The sequence below is a fragment of the Delphinapterus leucas genome, chromosome 16 (genome assembly GCF_059928025.1).
Source record: "Delphinapterus leucas isolate spDelLeu-1000000601 "Yukka" chromosome 16, BTC_Dleu_Yukka2, whole genome shotgun sequence".
In the NCBI taxonomy this organism is placed as follows: Eukaryota; Metazoa; Chordata; class Mammalia; order Artiodactyla; family Monodontidae; genus Delphinapterus; species Delphinapterus leucas.
Window position 1 is genome coordinate 40,046,852 of NC_143144.1, and position 20,339 is coordinate 40,067,190.

Consider the following 20,339-nt stretch of genomic DNA (forward strand, 5'->3'; position numbering starts at 1 on the left):
AGGTTTCAATGAAATGGAGCTCAACTGTGCTGAGGCCCTAGCTAAGCTGGGCATCTCAGAGCAGATGTCTTACAAGTGGGTGTGGTTTTGGTGATGTTCTAGCTCTTCAGTTAGGTGTCCACTTCATTCTCAGTGTCATAATTCATGCATGATCACATAGTCTTTTATATGTCTCAAAATAAATACATATTATATGCAACAAGAGTTTTCAAAGACGGAAATACCTTTAGATTTAGATCCGATGAAACGTTTTTCCAGCTCTGGACATTGAATCAGTAGTGTGCATGAAGAGCGATTCTCAGTTTCACTCCATGTTTGTAGCACACTTGTGACGCAGGAAGTGCTTTAATGCCACCATTATTTAGACCGAGCCATCTAAAATGGGCTGAGAATGTGCACCCTATGGGGTGCACATTCTCAACCCATTTTGCAGGAAGTCAAGGCTCCAAGAGGTTAAGAAACTCACCCAAATCTAACACCAGTGAGTGATAGGATTGGGTGGGCCTTCTAATGTGTCCCCCACGGGTTCCTGGCAGGACTTCTGTCTCAAGAGGCCAAACATCCAGCCAGGGTGTCCCTCAGAAGCGTCTTTAGTGAGTGGTTATGAAGAAAAGCCAAAGAAGATGAACAAGGCCTCCCTGATGCCGGCCCATCCCTCCCCCTCCAAGTTCATGAGGACCTGAGAGTGGCCTTGGAGGGCAGCAGGGGCTGGAGGGGAGTGTGGCACCAGGGCCACAGAGGAGAGGATGTCCTGAGGCTGCCCCGAGCTCAGCTCATTCCTAATTAGTTGAGCACATTAAGCAAATCTCTCTGCAACAGACAGACAGGCAGACAAGGCCTACTGGGGGCATCTGGGTCTGACGTTCCCAAAGGGCTACTGATGCTCAGACAGAAGGCCTGGCAGGGACAGCCTCCTCAGTGAACAGCCTGCTTGGGAGGGGCTTGTCACAGATCCAGGGGCACTGATCCCCATGGTCACTGTGGGCTTGTGTGGTTATTAAAACAGTTTTTCAGCTAATGTCAGTGTCATGCATCGAGGAAGGGATGCTTTTTATCTAAACACCGGAAGTGGCTCTGACCGCTGGTGCCAGAGCTGTTTCTGGCAGAAGGAGTTATCCTGGGACCACCCCTGATCTCACCCTGCAGCACAGGTGTAGCAAGCCGGCCCCTCAGCAGACACCAGCCTGCCTGCCAGGAGTCAGGGGTCCCCGGAGCCACAAGTAGAGGTCACCCAACATGGTCCCTCCTGTCGTCACGGACTTCCAGGCTGGGGCAGGCTGGCGTGGCTACTCTTGAGCCCCGACGCCCCGCACTCGTCCAACCCCTACTGCCCTATGTGCCAACCAACCTGGAGAATCTCTCTCCCTGACAGTCCCATCCATTCCTTTGCTCCCACGTGTCACCTGTTCAGAAGGCCCTTTCCAAGTACATTCAGCCTTCTCATCTCTCTTACCACGTCCCCTGTTATGCCACCATCCACGCCAACGGCTGTGAACTTCCTGAACGCTGGGACCTGTTATCTTCAACCTTCTGTCCTACACAGAGTCTACAGCAAGGCCACTCAATAACACCTATTGCCCTAAATTTCAAAGTTCAGGATGATTTTAGTCCAGTTCTCTGTAAATCTCAGCCCAGGGAAGCTGCACCACCCCGACCCCCGGCAGGACCCTGCCCATTTTCAGCTGCTGTGTCAGCCACACGCGCCTCCTTGCTCACACCTCTCTTGGGAGTGCCCTTTGGTCCTCTCTGCTCACCTTTCCCTTTCTCTGCAGGAAACCCTTTCCAGAAGAAGCTGCTAGCCGTGAGTTTTCTGGGAGAGCAGAACCAGAGCTGAGCCGTCGGCCTCCCTGAAGATCTGGGGGAACTTCAGCTGGAAGAACGCTGGCCAGAGGTCAGAGAAGGAGCAACAGTTAACAGTAGAAACAGCTCCCATCTAGCAAAAGCCCACACACACGTGTGTCCCCACGACTGCCCCTTCACCCCACGAGTTATATCTGCTTTGTCAATGAGGAAGCTGAGGCCCAGAGACGTTAGGGCTGCAGAGCCACGGGGGTTGTTTTGAGGTACAAGGGTGCAGGCCGTCTCTTCCTCACCCCACTTTGACGCTGCCTCTGCTCACTGTGCTCAGGACAGGCCGTGACCCCAGGTCCTGAGTACAGAGTGATGGGGCTGCAGAGGGTCTGACTTTCCTCCCTAGAATCCTATCTATTGTTCAAAATGTTTCAACGATAAACACACATTGTTTCTTTCCTCCCTAGAATCCTATCTATTGTTCAAAATGTTTCAACGATAAACACACATTGTTTATGGAATCAGAAAAAAAACCCACGATTTTCATTGGGAAAATAGCAAATAGAGTTTTGTTTTGTTTATTTATGTTTGGCTGCATTGGGTCTTTGTTGCTGCACATGGGCTTTCTCTAGTTGCGGCGAGCAGGGGCTACTCCTCGTTGCGGCGCACGGGCTTCTCATCACGGTGGCTTCTCTTGTTGCAGATCACGGGCTCTAGGCACATGGGCTTCAGTAGTTGTGGCACGTGGGCTTAGTTGCTCCGCAGCATGTGGGATCTTCCCGGACCAGGGCTCAAACCCATGTCCCCTGAATTGGCAGGCGGATTCTTAACCACTGTGCCACCAGGGAAGTCCCACAAATAGAGTTTTAAATAGAGGAAAAAGCATTTTGAGGTGCAGCCTCAAAATGCAGCCTCCTGCCAAGGCCCCAGCTGTGTATTTGACATCAAGCTGGCTACAGCCCTTGGCTGACCCGTGGAGAGACAACGAATCAAGATGTATATAAATAAAGTTTCAAAATGCATAATGTTCCAGGTCCAGGAAGATATGGGCCCATATGGGTTTCAAGCAGGTTTATTAGACTGATTTTGAAAATAGCCACAATTCTTCTCCCTGATCCATGCCCTTAACCGTGGGACTTTGAAGTCCCTCCCATCAGAAGGTGGAGTCTGTTCCCCACTCCTTGAATTTGGGCTGACCTATAGCTTTCTTTGGCCAATAGAATGAGGTGGAAGTAGTGAGGGCTAGGGCTACTTCTGGAGGTTCTGTGGAGATACCTCTCTCTCTCTCTCCCTCCCTCCCTCCTCCCTTTTCTTCTTCCCTCCTTCCCTCTCTTGACCTCAACTCTGCCATTGTCATAAGGACAATCCCAGGCTAGCTAGCCTGTGGTGAAGAACCAGGGCTTGCCTAGACAACAGCCAGCCAACCCCCAGAAGCGAAGTTGCCCAGCTGAGGTGTAGCTGATCACAGATGCACAAGAGTACCCTGCAGAGTGCAGAAGAACCTCCCAGCTGAGCACAGCCTAAATTCCTAACTCACAGAATCAAAAGCTAAATAAATCATTGTTTTTAGTCGCTGTGTTTTGTGGCTGTTTGTTACGCAGCCTCATGTGACATAGATAATCACAACAACAGAAGGATGTTGTTCCATAACTGAGTCTGAACTTGGTTCCCAGGGAAGACAGAATGCCCTGACACCATAGCTGCCATCAGGCCCCTCATCATCTTGGCTTCACATCTGTTTAAATGTGGCTTTTTCACCTGCCAATGCAATAGGGTCAGCTTTTTCCGGAAAAGCAACAGACTTCTCAATAATCAGAAGAAAGAAGCAGGGTACAGCAGGTCCCACACCAAGTTCACAGCCCCGTACACCTTGCTGCTTACCTGTTCACAGAGAGGCTGCAGCAACTGTGTGCTGAGGCGCTCAGTCTGGGCTCCAGGGAGCTCTGAGTCTCTGTGCTTCTCTCTGAAACTAACCAAAGAGCATGGTGGAGGGCATGAGCAGAGGCAAAGAGCACGGCTCTCTTGAATTAAGCAACCTAGGGTGTGGATATCAGCATCACAACTTACTAGCTGTGTGCCGTTGACAAAGTTACTTGACCTTTCTGAGTCTCTTTCCTCATGTGAAAAATGGAAATAACAGCTACAGAGGGTTGGGGGAGTTTTTGGGAGGAAAGATGAAGCTTAACAACAAAGAGAACCTTATTTTATGGACAACAAACAGTAAATTAATTTTTTTTAAATCTCAAATTGAAGAGCAGAGAACGGTGGAAGATTTGAAGATTAGTCTAAAGGCCATTCTTCTAACACACCTAGAGCAACAGCAAAAACACTCTTTCACAAATTGCTTTTTCTTTCACTCCACCTAGAAATCAATTAAAGGGAAATTTTTCTTTCATGTCGTTTGTTTAAATTTGTTTTTATCAATTTTAAAAGAGAGTTTATGTTGGATATAAATAACTCTGCTAAATTACATCTCCGAATGAAGTTTTCCTCAGGACACAGGCGAGTCCTAAGCTCAGCCCCTTCTCTTCAGGGGCTTCCTGGAAGAGTTGGGTTTGTACGGGCTTTCTCTGCCTCCACAGCATGGATATCAGGCCCACAGGGGCCAGGAAACAACAGAGTGGGTACCATCAGCCCACCCAGGGAATGCTCAGGCGCCATACCCACCTCTGCAGGGATGCAGACACCCCGGGGCCCTCGGTGCCCGGCTCTCACAGCTGGCCTGCTGCAACCTGTTCCTGAGCAGGTAGCTTCTGTCCTGCTGCCCGGACGAGCTTTCCTCCACAGCCCTCCTCTCCACCTGAGGGTCAAGTACATCACACATCCACATCCCAAGGTCGAGAGGGGACATTTACACAGACGCATACAACCTGGCTATCAGTTTGAGTCAGTGTGGAAGGGTCTGTCCTGCACAGTGGGAGCCCAACAGTGAGCACGTAGCAACCAGAGCGAGGTCTGTGTGTACCAGCCACACAGCCTAGAGGTGGTTCACTCACCCCCACCCCCCAACACCTGCATACACATGCACATCTGTGCCTTCGCTCACACGCCCCCTCCACGGGCCAGGGTCTCCCTGATGATCTCTCCTGTGCTTCCAAGGCCCAGAGCTACATCCTCTCCACCTCTGCCCTCTCCATAACTGCAGATAGGAATGTCCTCTCATCACCTCCCCTCGTCACTTTACTCACATCTGGCTCTATTCCACCACGTTACAGCAAGTTTGCTTGCTTGTCTCTCTCCCACAACCTCACCGTGTGCTTAACGCACCTCTGTAGCTTACTGAGTTCAGTGCCCCAGTGAGGGTCTAATAAGCAGTGGAAATCACTTCACAGGTCCCTGATCGAAGTCACTTTATGATTTCCCGATGGCAATGCTGCAGATCATCACAATGTCCATCAGGGAACAACGACATATCAATGGATGGTAGGCTCTAGTGTCCTTCGAGTACATGGACCTCCTCTGTCCCCACCAAACCCTCTGGCTCAATGTACAGGAGTGACATGTTTACACGCCAAGAGAGAAGGGGCCCAAGAAGGAGGACAGGATGGGAGAGGCATTTTCTTTGATTTTATTTTCTTTCTTTTTCTTTTCCTTTGGCCACCTGCACAGCTTTCCGGATCTTAGTTCCCCGACCAGAGATCGAACCTGTGTCCCCTGCAGTGGAAGCACAGAGTCCTAACTCCTGGACCGCTAGGGAATCCCTGGGAGAGGCCTTTTCTGATTGACTGTGGGCAGCATCTCCACAGCCATCCCCTCCTCTCTGTCCACATGGCCCCGTCTCAATTCTCCAACACGCCCCTGGACAAGCTCAGTGCTGCCCAGCGAACACCTCACTTGCCTCACCCGAGTCCCAGCGAGGCTGTCTCCTCCTGAGACCACCTCCTTACTCGGCTTGTCCCCCATCCTTCCATCACTCCCTCTCCTGGGAGTACCCCCAATAACTAACTTGCACAAGAATGCCCGCCTCTGGCTTTGCTTCAAGGAAACCCAGCCTAAGCCAAATGCTCACTATGTGCCGGACCCCTTGCTAGGCACTGGCGAGTGCACAGGGCAGCAAGCAGCACCGTGTGACAAGCACAGCAAGGGGACCCTCTGCAGGTACAAGACGGCAGAGGGGAGGGAACGGCCAGGGACAATGTAGGCGAAGTCAGGGAAGGCTTCTCATGCAAGGCCTTAGGGTTGAATTTTGATAAGCTAACCCATGAGTCATAAACACGACTGTTTTTAGGAAAAGAGGCTCTTTCAAAGATCTCAAGGGTCTTAGCCACATTAGAAATCTAGGCTCGCTCAAAGGTCTTCACCAGCACTGCCTGCTAGAACTGCAGTAACAGGAACGTTCTAGATCTGTCCTGCCCAGTATGGTCCTCGCCAGCTACAAGGGGTTACTGAGCGCTTAAGTGTGGTTGGTGTGACTGAGGAATTGAATGTTTTATTTCCTTTCAATGAACTATGACTTAGCTCGTTTGAACTTCAACAGCCACACGTGGCTAGCGAGTAACCCCTGGCCTGGAAAGCGCAGATCTACACTGACCTCGGAGATGGTGCCCAGAACCAAGCCGACCAGCTGTCTGACATGGAGACTGGCAGAGGCTGGGTGGACGGCCACTTCTTCCCAATGAATCCGACAAGCTTCCAGGATGGACTGCAGCGGTAGCCGCCTGCCAGGCTGGTCTTCGCACATGGTTAGTAGAATGGAGTGCAGGGGCTCGCAGAGCTGCAGGGGCTGGAGAGTGGGGCAGCCACGTGAGAAGCCTCCAGAGCCGCAGCCCCTGAGGCCAGTGCCTTGTCAGGTGTGCCGTGGAGACAACTAAGAACAGATGTTCTCATTAACTAGACAGATGCTCACTCCTTCTGGGGAGTTTAGGGAGGCTAAACAGCCTGAGGCCTGTTTATCACTGTATATCACTGAGGCCACAAAATGAGGAGCAATTATCTCTGCACCAGCTGTGTGTAATTTGCTGCTTTCTAATCTGGAACGTCCTTCCGGGCGCCGGGAGCCCAAACACATCCTTGAAATGCCTACGAAAAATAGGTGCTTGACAAAATGGATTTCTGCCTATGCCAAGCACCCAGATCCAACCAGGTCAGCCTTTAACTCACATTCGCCTGGCCAGATTGACATTTTCTCTGATTATTTAGGTGGCTCTCACTGGGCCTTTCCCCTAGAGTGTGAGCTCCAGGACCGCAGGGACTGTGGCTTTTTCACTTTGGAATCTCCAGTGGTCGGCGTAAGGTCAATCATCATTGACTGAACTTTATGTCACATGTACACATCAAGCAAAAGAAAAAACAGTTATTTTATTAAACACTTCCCTCATGTGTTTGAATGACCATAATTTATGTGGGGAAGGTCTCAAATTCATACTCACTCTTAGGTGTTTTCTCACCCTCACCCACACTGTAGGTTATTTTCCAGATGAAGACCGCACTACCACCCCCTGCCATGGAGCATGAGTTGTGAATGCCTATCTTCATGTGTAACCAGGCTACTGAGCCCCACACTCATATAGCACATCAGAGGACCTCTTATGTGCCGGGACTGAGTGGCTACTTGCAGTATAAGGTGGGAGACAGCCCCAGCCTTTAAGAGGTGTAAAGTCTAATGAGGAAGATGGTCACTTAAAGAGACAAGGACAGTACAGGGTGATAAGGGCTTTGGTCTCAGAAACATAAGACGTGGTCATAACACAGAGGAAGGGGCCTAACCCCGTCTGGGGAGGGAGGAGGGAACTGGGGAAAGAACTTGAACTAAATCTCAAAAAGCACACGGGCTGGCCAGGAGAAAGGCTGGGGAGTGAGCCGCAAACAGAGGGAGCAGTGTGGGCAAATGTTGGCATGTGTCTAGAAGGAAGGAGGCTATGAGCAGGACCAGGCCCAGGGCAAAAGGACAATGCAGGGCCCCTTGGTCAAAATTGTTAAGAACTTTAATGCAGAGCACTGAATCAAGTGGGGGGCCCTTTTAAGTGCAGGGCCCTGTGCTATTACACAGGCCACATGCCCACTAAGCCAGCCCTGATTATGGCAGAGTATCAGAGAGGAACCAGGGTCACAGGTAGGAACCAATTCTGGGCTCCAGGTATGCTCTGCTGAGAAGAGGAATGCAACGCCGTGGGGAGTGGGGATCTGTGAAAGATTCCACAGGAGAGGGACATGGGCAGGTCCCTTTTCAGAAGGAGCGCCGGAAACACTGGGATGTTTAATTGGAGAGGGCAAGGGTGAGATGGAAGGAAGGAAGGAAAGGGGGGGAGGGAGGAAAGAAATAAGGCAAACAGTCTAGACAGAGTTCTCCAATGTATGTTCTTGTTACGCTGGTTTCTACGGAATTCTTATAGCGTCAGATGAAAATTTACACATACACACACATACGCATACTGTAGTCAAAAATTTTATAAAATGCTACGATAAAATTTAAAAGTTTCTGTGCTTTAAGCCGTCTCAGAGTCTTTAATAAACTACTCTGACAAATCTTCAAGAAGAAGACATCGTAGGGACATTTTCCCAAATCAATTGAGCACAGAACCCTTTTTCATGGAAGCATCTCACTTCAGGAAGGGCTGCTTTAAAGCCTTTTTTATAAATTGGTATCTTCAGTATCTATAAAACCCTCTAGCTTCCCAGTTCCTCTGGACTGGAGTGGCAAATAAGTTCTTATCTTACTTGCCAATCCCAAATTGTGTCTGCCTGGAGTGCCAAGTTGAGTAGGATTCTGAGGTTCTTTCTGTACGCAGCAGGAGCAGCTCTTTAATCGATTGGTAATCCTTCCTAGAACCTAGGAGTACAGAGTGGTGGCACATAGCTCAACAGATGTGGTCCCTGCCCTGGGAAAAAACTAAATAAATCCAAAGACATGACCTGGCAAGACTCTGAATATCTTGTTCACAGACCTGATTTGGTGGAATGTGAAACCCTGCTGACCAGTAGAGGGTCATTCCCAAAGAATAGACGTGCATCTGCCCAAGAGAAAAAGCACATGATTAGATCTGTCACCTCTGTTATTCCACGGTCCTGTAAGCAAGATACAGTTCATTTCCGCATGTGGCAGACACTGTTGGCTGGCTAGCCAAACAACCATCTGCAACTCCCTTAAACTTTGCTGCATCCTACTCTGGAGGCTGAAAGTCTCAGTGACCATGATGCTCAATTTTTGTGAAAGATGTGAAGTAAGTCTGTTAGGGGGCTTCTGAAAAAGTTTGTTCTTTACTGTCAACAGGAACACATGTGGCTGGTCCCATCCTTTGCCCCCTGTTTCTGTCTTGAACACTGATGTGATACATGGAATCATGGCAGCCATCTTATGACCATGAGGCAATAAGCATAAAGGCAAAAAGTCAACAGCTAAGGAGGACAGATTGGAAATATACGGCCTAGATCCTTGATGACATTTACCAAGCTTCTGACCAATCTCTTGACTTCTTGTTACATAAATAACTATAGGTATGGTTCCAGCAGCTGTATTTTAGGCTTTCTGATTCTTGTAGCCAAAACTGTCTCTACATGACACACTACGGTTCAGCCTGATTAAAAAGCATCATATGTTGTCAGAAAGCAACATTGTGTAACAGAAGAGCATTATCTGACTTCCCTGAGCCTCAGTTTCGTCATCTTTAAAGTGAATATTCTGCCTGAAAACTTCTGAGGATTGCGTAAAGAGGACCTGGACACGGTAATAATAATATTCATTATTGTTTTGATTATTATTAGTCAGAGAGCACTTATAACAGACTAAGCCTTTCTCTAAGTCTTTTACTTATATTAATTTATTTAGTCCTCACCACCATCCGGTGAAGTATGTATTTAATTTTCCCCATTTCACGGAGAGGAAACTAAAGCAAAGACAAGTTAGGGAACTTGCCCAAATAAGACCTAAAGCCTAAACTTGAACCCAGGCACCAGAACCCCTGCCTTGAGCCACTTGGCTTTGTCACCTCTGGATCATACTAAATCCTCAATAAATGTTTATTATTATTATTATTATCATTACTATTATTATTAGGCTTCTATTATAACTGACAAGGTGCATTTCCCTTAAGATTTTTCTCTTCATGAAATGATTTCTGGGACTTTGAAAGGGAGACGTTGAATTCGCAAAGCATGATATGTAAAAACGTGTCGTTACTGGAGCAATCTACTGAGTCTAATGCAAGTGGGGTTCATTTTGGTTTTTACATTTTTAGGTCAAGGGCATGTGTACCATTCACATGCGCCAATTAGTCCTCTTCTTGGTCCGAAACTATACACATAAACCAGCTAACCACTCCTCTGATAAAAGGCTAGACACCTGCAGGGAAGTTCACCAGCTGCACCCTCATTTCCAGAGAACTGACCCTGAGAATGGCTGCCTGGGCACTGCCAGAGGCACCGTCCACACCTGGGAACCCACCTGGATTCCAAGGGCTCTATCTTAAAGTGTTCCAGCGCAGGGCCTAAGGCTGCAATGACAACAGGCCTCATCCCAAATCCCAAATACAGCCCACTGGTAGTTGCTGCCTTGGAGAAGGGTGGTGAGAAGGATTCTGAAGGCAACTCCTGGCTCAGCGTGAAAGAACATCATGATAGATTGGTAATGTCTGCCATGATCCCGGGATGGGGTGATGATGGAATGAGTGCCTTGTAGTTAGAGACCTGCCCACACCTTCCACCTGCACCTAGAACTAACACTCCAAGCAGTGGAGGAAACATCTCAGTGTGCTGGGTAGAGCTGAATGTTGCCCTGAGGAGAGGGGTCAGAGTACATCCTCTTAACCTCAGAAAGGGCCCAGGGCTGTGGGAGGATTCTGAGCACAGCCTCTCTTGAGACTACTTTCCTGATTGTCTACCCCACCTCCCACAGGACCCAAGCCAAACTGGATGAAGACAGGAGACCCTGATGAATGGAGGAAAACAGAAGTTAACAGAACTGCATGGTAGGGATGCTGTAAGAGAGGGAATGGCCAGGTAACCTTGCATCCTGGCCTAACAAATAAGGCTGAAGGCCAGTGGTTTCTTCTACTTAAGCCACACTCCCATATGCCATGCCTAGGGAATTAAACCACCAACAAAATTGTTGTTTGGTCCATTAAGGACTCAGTCCCTGCCCACATTGACCCTCTCCCAGCTCAAACTCACCCTTTCCTTCCTGGCTCAGATTCTCAGCAACACGCTTCCCTAGTTCTTAGCTCAGCCTATTCCTTGAGCCTTGGAACTCTGGGAACCCTCCCTCCTCTCCACGGAGGAACATGTGCAGAGGGAGAAGGATGTTCTTCCCCAGCTTGGCTCAGCTCCAGGATGGTCTGAGCAAAGGAGTGACTAGATCTTCAGAAGAGGCCAAGCTGCAATCAGGAGGGTGATGTCTGTCCCTCACTAGAGAGTGTTGGGAAGGATGGGGAAGGACCCCAGGAGCACTCAAGATCTGTCTCAGCTCAGGTCCTGGAGAAAGCAGAGCCTGAAGCAAGGATTCAGTATGACATTTCATTCAGGAGCAGTAAGCCCAGGGCAATGAGGGTGAGGAGAAAAGGGGGAGGGAGGCAAGGACAGATGTGATGTGTGGGGTCACTACACTGGTCATTTCCTTGTAACAAGCAACAAAGCACAGCAGGAAGCAAGCACACTAAGCCTTGGCACTCAGAGCTTCTCTGGAAGGCCAGCAGGACTTTCCTAAAAGCAGCTCACGAAGAAAGGAAGAAGGGAGAATTTATCTCCTCCTTCCCCTCCCATCTCCCACTTCCCATTGGTGGAGTTTCACTCCATAGGAAACTAGCTCCCCTGCACTTTCAGGTTTCATCAGCAGGCCCCTCTAGTGTTTGCTCAGAAAGTCAGATCCCACGGCTCAGGATGTATCATCTTAGCTGAGTTCAGAGTGTAGGAGGCAACTTGGTGTGGGTGGAGCATCACCCAAGAGACCCAAATAGGGGCAATCTGAGAGGCACTCAAGTCTGTGTCCAACACAGGAGTCCAGGGATTCACCCCTGGAATCTGGCAGTATAGGAAAGGGTTCAGGGGCCTGGTGTGCTGGGGCAACTGCCAGTGGGGTGACGGAGCCCAGGCCACTGCAAAGATGACTCTCATGTTTTCGCTGTGGTGATCTGATTTGGAGACAAACCAGTCAGACATGGGCCCAAACTAGACAAACCTGGAAGCCACTGAGGTCCTATTCTCCAAGCGCAAAGGAAAAGCAGCTCCCATTCCAGGATGCCTCCTGAGAGGAGCGGAATTCCAGATTTGCCCTTTTCCAATGAAAGGGAAAGGAACAGAACTCAGTGATTAAACACACACTATGCTCTGCCCAGCGCTGCGTGCCTGCCTGACCTCATTCTTTCCTTAGAAATGCTTCGTTTTAACATCGAAGATCATGTTTAACTAGAGCTTTTTACTATTCAGAAGCAAAACACATCCATGGAAAAAAATCACCACTGATGTTGCCGTCCAGAAATAATCACTCGAGACATATATTTTTAGAACTCTGGGCATGTGTATGTGCGTGTGCGTGTATGTGTACACAACTAGGATCACGTTGTACATGTATATATTTAATTTCTTTTCAGGTCATTAAGTTTCTACAGCTTAATTTTAATGCTGTCTTGTTTCACGTCTACTCTCACTGGAGATTTAGCTCGTTTCCAGTTTGTCACTAATGTCAACCACGCAGCAATAAACCTCACTGCAGCCAAATCAATCTTTACTCATGCCTTGGGATACATTCCAGTTGAGGACTTGTTGGGCCCTTTTTACTGTTTTGCTACATGCTGCTGGACCATTTATCTACAATTTTTCCAGAACTTCTTTTTGAGTATTTCTAATAAGCTGATTTGTTAGGTCATATTAACCCCACTTTATAGACATAGATCTTGGAGCTCAGAGAAGTCGACTTGTCCTCATCTAAGAGCTAATAAATTACTGGCAAGAAAGCCTGGGAATAAAATTCTTTAACTCCATTCTGCTTCAGTGCTCCTCGGGGCTGAGCTGGGAGCTGGGGATGACCTAGGACCAGGCATTTCCCAGAGGACAGGCCCAGGGGGTGCTGCAGAGACACCACGTGCCTTACCTGAGATGCATCAGGCTGCTCGTCATCACTCTGTCCTGGTAGCAGTTCAGGGGCCTTGAAAGGAGCCGCTTCTATATGAGAAACGTGGTCTTGGAAGGAGAGACTTCCAGCCGCAGAAAGCAAGACTGACCAGGGGCAGACCACATAGTCCGAGGAATCTGAAACCAAGGCAGCGATGCGGGTGTAGAGATAGGGCTGCCATCTGGAGGGCCATCTGTGGGACTGTGCCCGGCAGGTGCCTTGCAAACCCCCCCTCTGGGATGAACTGTGAGCAAGACCCGGGGAAACATGTAGTGGAAGGAATTCAAGCCTGACGTGAGCAGGCATAGGAGCATGTGTCATGAAAGGTGGCTGCAGCGGTAGCTGGGAAACTAGCAGCTGCATCCAAATTCACAGGTGGCCCAAGAGTCTCAAGGTAACAGGTAAAGAGAGATCAGATCCACCTGGAAATTAGCACAAGTCTGAGTTCTCTGGAGCCCGTTCAGGGACCAAGATAGCCGGTCTTCTGAAGTACTATAGCTGTTCATCAGAACCTCCAGGGCGAGGAAGAGGGAGTGAAGACTCAGGAAGAAGATGCAGCTGAAGGGACCGGTGCACAACCTCCCTTCATCTCCCCACGCGGGGACCCTCACCCTGACTGCGCATGTGTCATCTCCCGCATGGGGAGCCTCCACGGCTGGCTGGCAGTCCCCAAGCACGTGTGACTTCGGAGCTGACATCTGGGTGTGGGCACCCAGTGTTTGTTCCAGTTATGAATTTAAGGCCTCGAATCTCCAAATCCGTCTTTCAAGACCTGCTCCCTCCCTTAAGCATCTTCTACGGCGAGCGTGATGTGCAGTTTTCTCAGTAGAGGGCGCTGGAAAGACATTGCGGGAGGCGGGCTCTCCTGCCGTTTCGAGGGAGGTGGGGGAGCGGTCACCGGTTTGTGCTTAAGAGTGACGCTCTGCTCCTACGCACGTCCCTGGGCCACCCCTCGGGCCGACCTTGTCAAGTGATCATCTTCTCGCGACCCGGTCCACACAGACTCGTTGGGCTCCAGGCCTCCTGCCGGCACTAGGTCCCGGAGCTGTGGCTCACCTGCTCCCGCCCCCACCCAGAGGGTCACCTGTAGGCAAGTGCCTGTGCCTAGCTTGTCCGGTGACTGCAAACGGCTATGGCCAGGCAAAGCAGAGAACTTTGCCATCATCGTGGGCTGCAAGCACAGCTCCTCCAGCCGATCTGAACCCCAACCTGGGGAGGGGGCTTCCCTTCAAATTTTGTCCCTCACTGGGTACTGCCCTCAATCCTAGGGGGCCATGTCGAGTTTTCTTATATCTGACAGTTACTTTTCTATCGGAGTTATAAATAATTCTTTATATTAACCTCCCCTGTTTAGACCACTGAGTGTGTGGGTTCTGTCCCCTGATGGGACACTGCTGTTGCAGCATCTTGCAGGGGACCATTTTGCAGGTGCCAGCCATCCTGATAGCTGCCCCCTGCCTCCTGTCTCTGATTCTGCCCAGACTGCCCAGGTGTTGGGAGAGGCCCACAGAGCTGCAGCCGCTCTCTCCCTAGACACCTTGCCCAGAAAAGTTGCAATACCAAGGCAAAAAAACTTTCTTCCAACTCTGCGGCATGCCATGGGTTCAAGAGACAGAGCTGCCCTCCCAGAGCAGCTCCATGGGCGGGTGTCCTTTGCCTACTCATTCTAATACCTCGGACGGATGACACATCAATAAGCAGCACCCAGAAATGTGTTTGGGAAGCTTCACATTCAGCTCCCTGTGACTCAGCTGCCCCCATCACACACTCTTACCACCACGGAGGTCTTCCAGGAGCCGCTCAGCAGCCAGGGACAAGAGGGACCAGATCTCCTCTTCAGACAGAGCTTCGCCCCGGACCTGCAGGGCACTGGCCAGAGTTACAGAGGCCGGGCTCATGCCTGCAAAGACACACGTGTGGCAGAGCCCTTGCAGTGTCCAGGAGCATGTCTGGACCAGCACTGGCCATGCCAGCCCATGCACGGTCCAGCCCCCTCTGCAGCACACCAGCCCCATGTTTTATCGCTTATGTCCCCCCGCCTGGGTGCAGGGCCAGACACACAGGAGAAGCTAAAGAAATGTTCATTGGTGGCTGGCTGGGTTCAGCTGGTTCTCACTGAATGAGCACATAAATAAACTCCCAGTTAAGTGTTAAGTCAATAAATGAACGAATGAACAAACAAACCATGAGAATGGTTCCCTCTGAGCTGGGCATGTTCTGTCACAGAGAGCTTCCTTGTCTGGGGAATGTCTCTCGCCTGCTGTCCTCTCTGTCTGGGAAAGTGGGTAAACAATGTTTTTTGCCTCCCAGACATGATTCATGTCTCTTCCTCTCTGGCTGCCACAAGCAGAGTTGGATTTGGTGCCAGAACCAGCCCTGTCTCTAATGATCACCGACACGTGCCTGAAGGGCAAGAATCAGTAGAAGGAATAGTAAGCCCTGTGTTTTGAAAAGGTGCAGACTCACAGGAAAGCAAGGGACTGATCTGCTGGAGAAGGAGGTGAGAAAGGCTGGTCTTCTCTTCCCTCTCTTCTTAGAGGCTCTCTTTAAACTAAAGCTGACGTTTAAATGTCTGTCCCCCTGACAAAGCTGCCACCCACTAATCTCCAGTGTGGAGAGCCCCAGGTGCGGTGGCAGCAGGAAGAGGCCAGGCAGGCTTTTCCTAATCCATTTGCGTCACTGATCTTTTCTATAGCCGGAGCTCCGAGGGCGGGTGTGCTGAGTTGGGGGCAGGGTGGGGAGCATATTATGGCCCAGCCATCCCTCCATCCAACATGCTAATCCAAGCTCTCCACTCGCCAGCTGCTCAGCTCCCTCCACGCACCTCCAAGACCAGCCTCCTGCAGCCTGATTCCCAGGAGAAAGAGCCTGGCTCTTCCATCTGTCCCCTGAGGGTGAGAAGGGCACTGCAGCAGAACCTAGACACTTTCTGTATGTCATATTATTTACCACAAGGAGTCTGCGGAGAGGGACTGTTGATCCCATTTACAGGCAGGAAAGCAGTCCAAGGGAATCCAGGTAAACAATGATGGAATCAAAGCTGTAATCCAGGCCCTCACTTGTCTTTCTTTTCTTTTTTCTTCCTCCTACTTCTTCTTTCAAACTTTTCTTGAGACTTATGGACTAGGCATTCTCATTCTGCCACATTTTTCTAAATCTTTATAACCACAATGAAACACTGCCTAGTAAAGAAAAAACAATGGGACAAGATTATGATTCTCAAATAGGAAATGAAATCTCTGAATCTCAAAATGAAGTATCTCTCAAAAAATATGAAATGTGATTGTTTTTCTAGCTATTTTATGACTAGAAAAAAATGCATTAAATGTATAGAAAGGCTGGAGTAGTTAGTTAATACCGTCATTTCCATATAGTAATTGAATGGAAGAAGGACAGCCTTTTCAACAAATAGTACTGGATCCATCATGAAAAAAACTCACACCTTATATAAAAATTAACTTAAAATGGATTATAGATTAATGTACAACATAAAACTGTACGTTTTTAGATAAAATAAGGGACAATACTTGGATCTAGGACTAGGCAATGGGTTCTTAGACTTGACACCGAAAACACATGCCATAGAAGAAAAAATTGATAAATTGGACCTCTTCAAAATTAAAAACTTTTGCTCTCAGAAAGATGCTGTTAAGAGGATGAAAAGACAAGCTAGAGACTGGGAGGAAATAGCTGACCACGTGTGAGGTGGTTAATGTTGCCACGTCTGCTTCTTCAGTAGGTATTTCCTGTGTCAACTCTTAATATCAACTCTTGAGCAGAAGAACAATATTTGCCCATCACAGGCTTTTGTGCAGGGTTTTAAAATGAAGAGACTGAAACTGGGGACTTCGTGATTGTTGAGCATAATGTAGTCAACACTTTCCAACACATGCTAATAGGAGGAACAAAATGTATATACTGTATATATTCACATTTTCAATTTACCAAGCAGAGGGAAATGAAAATATGCACAATATGTAAAAGGGAGTAGGACAGTGCCTAGCACAAAATAAATATTATATAAGTGTTAACTTTTATGATTAATATTGGACAGCACTGACCTAGTATTCATAGGGAATTATTATACTGCACTGAAGTATTACAAAAGTTATTATAGTTATAGATGGTCTTAGATCCTAAAAGTTCTATATTTGACAAACCAACATATTAAATTTTTCTTAGTTAATAGCCAGCTAAGAGGGTTTAGGCTTGGTTGAATGAGATTTCTGCTCCTATTTTAATTTTGGAATGTAAATGTACTTACCATCCTGCTTGAAAATAAATTTGACTGCACTAGAAATCTGCCCTGAAAATTTATATATTGTGCCTCCTGTAGAAGGGACACAACACCAGCTATATAGTCTTACAAAGGGATTAAACCTGAGTCATATCAGGTCTCTGTATCTAGCTGCCATTTTATGACCTTTAAAGGGTAAAGAATATATTGAACTACACAGAGAGTATCCCATCGCGAAATCCAAACTCGGGAAACTCTGCAAGTCAAACAGCCTAAGTTCTTCAGCAAGTGAATTATTTAAAAAAGAAGAAGGGAAGGAAGGAAAGAAAGAAGGAAGGGAGGGAGGGAGGAAGAGAGGAAGGAAGAAAGAAGGAAAGAAAGAAAGAAAGAAAGAAAGAAAGAAAGAAAGAAAGAAAGAAAGAAAGAAAGAAAGAAAGAAAGAAAAGAAAGAGAGAAAGAAAGAAAGAAAGAAAGAAAGGAAGGAAGGAAGGAAGAAATGGAAAGGGAAAGAAAGAAGAGAGAGGGGGAAAGAGGAAGGAAGGAGTGAAGGAAGGGAGGGAGGGAGGAAAGAAAGGAAAGGAAAGGAGAAAATGAGGTAATGGGAATGCCAGAGTAAAAACCTCCAAAACACCCTCTCCTCCATAAAAGCAGTGATGAAACAAGCAGCCTTGTAGATATAGTAAAGATCAAAACAGAGTTGTAGCTCTTTCAAAACTCCATTGCCAGAGAATTATCATTATTTGACCTGTCTGGCAGTTCTCTGGAAAGCCCCTCTCACAATGTTTGCTATCACTTGACCCAATTCAGAGTCTGCCCAGTGCAAGCAGACTTTTCCCAGGGGACGTTTCTCAAAAACAATCAACAGCAATTGTTTAACGTTGCAGCTGCTGGAGGTAGCAATAACAGTTGGGCAAACAGCAAGCTAATTAAAAAACAAAACAAAATAAACAAACAAACAAAAACCTTAAAAGAAGAAACCGGGAAATGAGATATCTACAGTTACCTTTGAAAAGCTCCAGAAAATCCCTGAGAGGCGAAACACTCACCTCTGGCTGACCATGAGATTCTGAGACAGTCCGAAGTGATAACTAAGACAGAGTGTGTACTGCCTGGCTGAGTGTTGAAGGCCTGTTCTCGCAACACACAGAGCCCTCCAGCAAAGACTGGGAGAATTACTGGTTACAAGCACTTAAAGAAACCCCTGTCCAATCATTCGGTACCCACTAAATTAACTGAGTGGAGACTTCAGGGGCCACCATGACAAAGAGTACAGACTTACGAAATTGGTTCAAGAAAGTAACTAAACAAACGGCAAATGGGCTATGAAACAGTCATCATCAACCCTTCACCGGCATGTTGTGATGCCTCCGGGCTTCCCTCCAAGTTTTTCTAAACCGTCTGGTGGGCGAGTGCATGCTACTGCTGTACCGTGGACTAAAAAGGGGATCGTTAACTATCTAAAGGATGGAGGGATCCCACCATACGGATAAACCCAGTCCCGCTGCCAGTGGGGCTGCTTGGAAAAAGCGTCCAGCCAACAGGCATGACTTTTGGGGGGAGTTTCATTGCTGCACCCTCATCTCTCAAGCATCTTGCTGGATCTCACCTCCACTGCCTGAGTCCTCTGTATTGACTCCATTCTCTGAAGACTTCTGTGGTCATATAATAACCTAAAGGTCTCTTTTTCCATCTGAAACCCCATTGCCCATTCAGGAGTTTCCTGGGGCTCCCTTCCATAAGTTCTCGTGCTGTGGTACATCCTGTCAGCCACCAGCTTCCAGCAGCCTCGCACCCGGGTCTAGCTTGGCCTAGAAGCTCCATCCATGACCTTGCTCTTTAGTGCTTCTTCTTGGGCTGCCCTCTCACGTGGGCCATGGTGGGAGCAGCCCTGAGCTTCATCTGTGAGATTGCCTAGTATATTATAAGCTCTGGCTACGAATAGAATGGTAGGTCCAATAGAACATCCTACCCTCATGAGGCTTACATTCTAGGGGGGATGGGGAGAAGGGGACAGACAATGAACAGGTAAACAGATAAACAAAATAATTCCACAGAGAGAGAGAGACTAGGCAGAACAAATAGACAAGGGGATGCACTACAGCATGCCTTTGGTGTGGGGACACCTGAGCTGGAATGGTCCAGGAAGGAGCCTTGGAGAGGTGACATTTGAGCTGAGACTTGAAGGTCGAGAAGGTGTCAGTATTGGGAAGAACTTTCCAGGCACAGGGAACACCAGGTGCAAAATCCCAGGGCATGGCAGATTCTGAGATCAGAGAGAAGCTGGGCAGGACAGGAGCATGGGGTGAGGGAAGCAAGCAAGGGGGCAGAGAGGTGTGAGGGGAGGCGCAGAGCTGGTCAGGTGCACTTCTACCCAGCCTCTCTGGCCAAGGAGAGGAGTGTGCATATTTGCCGCAGAGCTGTAGGAAACTTGGCCTGCCTGCTAGCTTGCAGCATAAATGCAACCCATGCTGTGTGAAGCCACTCTGTGTGAAGCCACGCTGTGTGATGCCACGCTGTGTGATGCCAGGCAGAAGCCTTACTGACACAGCCACGCTGCTGAGTATGGACCAGAGCAGAGAGCGGATTACGATGCCTGAGGGCTGGAGTCTAACACCTTATCTCATCTCACCAATTCTGTACGTGGAGATGGCTTTTCTCAAGGGCAAGGCTCACATCTACCTCCACCCCCCACCCCTCAGGAAGAACCATGTCTAATTCACCTAGACATCTGATGAGTGACAGTCACCGAGTGCCAGCTGGTGGATCAAGCCACCTACCTGAGGGAGGCTGTGCCTTGTGCATTTGTTGCGGTGATATTTCACGGTGTTTGTAAAGTGCTGGCTTCTGAAGAAGTCAGGATCTCTACTAATCCGAATCATCTACTGACTGCGTACTGGCTTTTGGACTGTGAGACTTTAGTCACGTTCCAGTATTCTGCCCTCACTTACCTCCTCTCCCTCACCCTCCACCAAGGCACCAGTGATGATCTCTGGCCTTAAACAAAGTGTAGTTAGTGTGACTTACAACCCTCTGCAACGCCCTAGGAGACACTCCTGCATTGGGACAGAACTTGGACCAAGGTCTCTAGAGCTTCAAAGACCCTTCTTAGCTCAGGAGTTCAAGGGCCCGTTGCCTAGGGAGAGAGGGCATAAAGATGGAAGCGAGGGCAGCAGAGGAGACCTGTATGGCGGGGATGATGCACAGCCTCTGGTCTCCTTGGGACAGGCCAGTGGTTGAATACTCCTTCCTTGAAACACTCCGTGTTACTTC

At 48.6% G+C, this 20,339-nt stretch overlaps 1 protein-coding gene across 2 annotated transcripts in view; it reads right to left on the reverse strand.

The window, feature by feature from the left end:
• Positions 1–14,750, reverse strand: part of FRMPD2 (FERM and PDZ domain containing 2) — a 75,686-nt gene extending 60,936 nt beyond the window's left edge. The window contains exons 1-7 of one of the 2 annotated variants that reach the window (XM_089897800.1): positions 14,607–14,750; positions 12,812–12,969; positions 8,676–8,741; positions 6,323–6,514; positions 4,459–4,591; positions 3,673–3,760; positions 1,755–1,881 (exon numbers count right to left, since the gene is read on the reverse strand). In XM_089897800.1, coding sequence (XP_089753926.1) covers positions 1,755–1,881; positions 3,673–3,760; positions 4,459–4,591; positions 6,323–6,514; positions 8,676–8,741; positions 12,812–12,969; positions 14,607–14,730 — 888 coding nt within the window. In that variant the 5' untranslated portion in view covers positions 14,731–14,750. The remainder of the gene's footprint in view (positions 1–1,754; positions 1,882–3,672; positions 3,761–4,458; positions 4,592–6,322; positions 6,515–8,675; positions 8,742–12,811; positions 12,970–14,606) is intronic. The other variant, XM_089897799.1, reaches the window with a different exon arrangement.
• Positions 14,751–20,339: the final 5,589 nt, after the last annotated feature.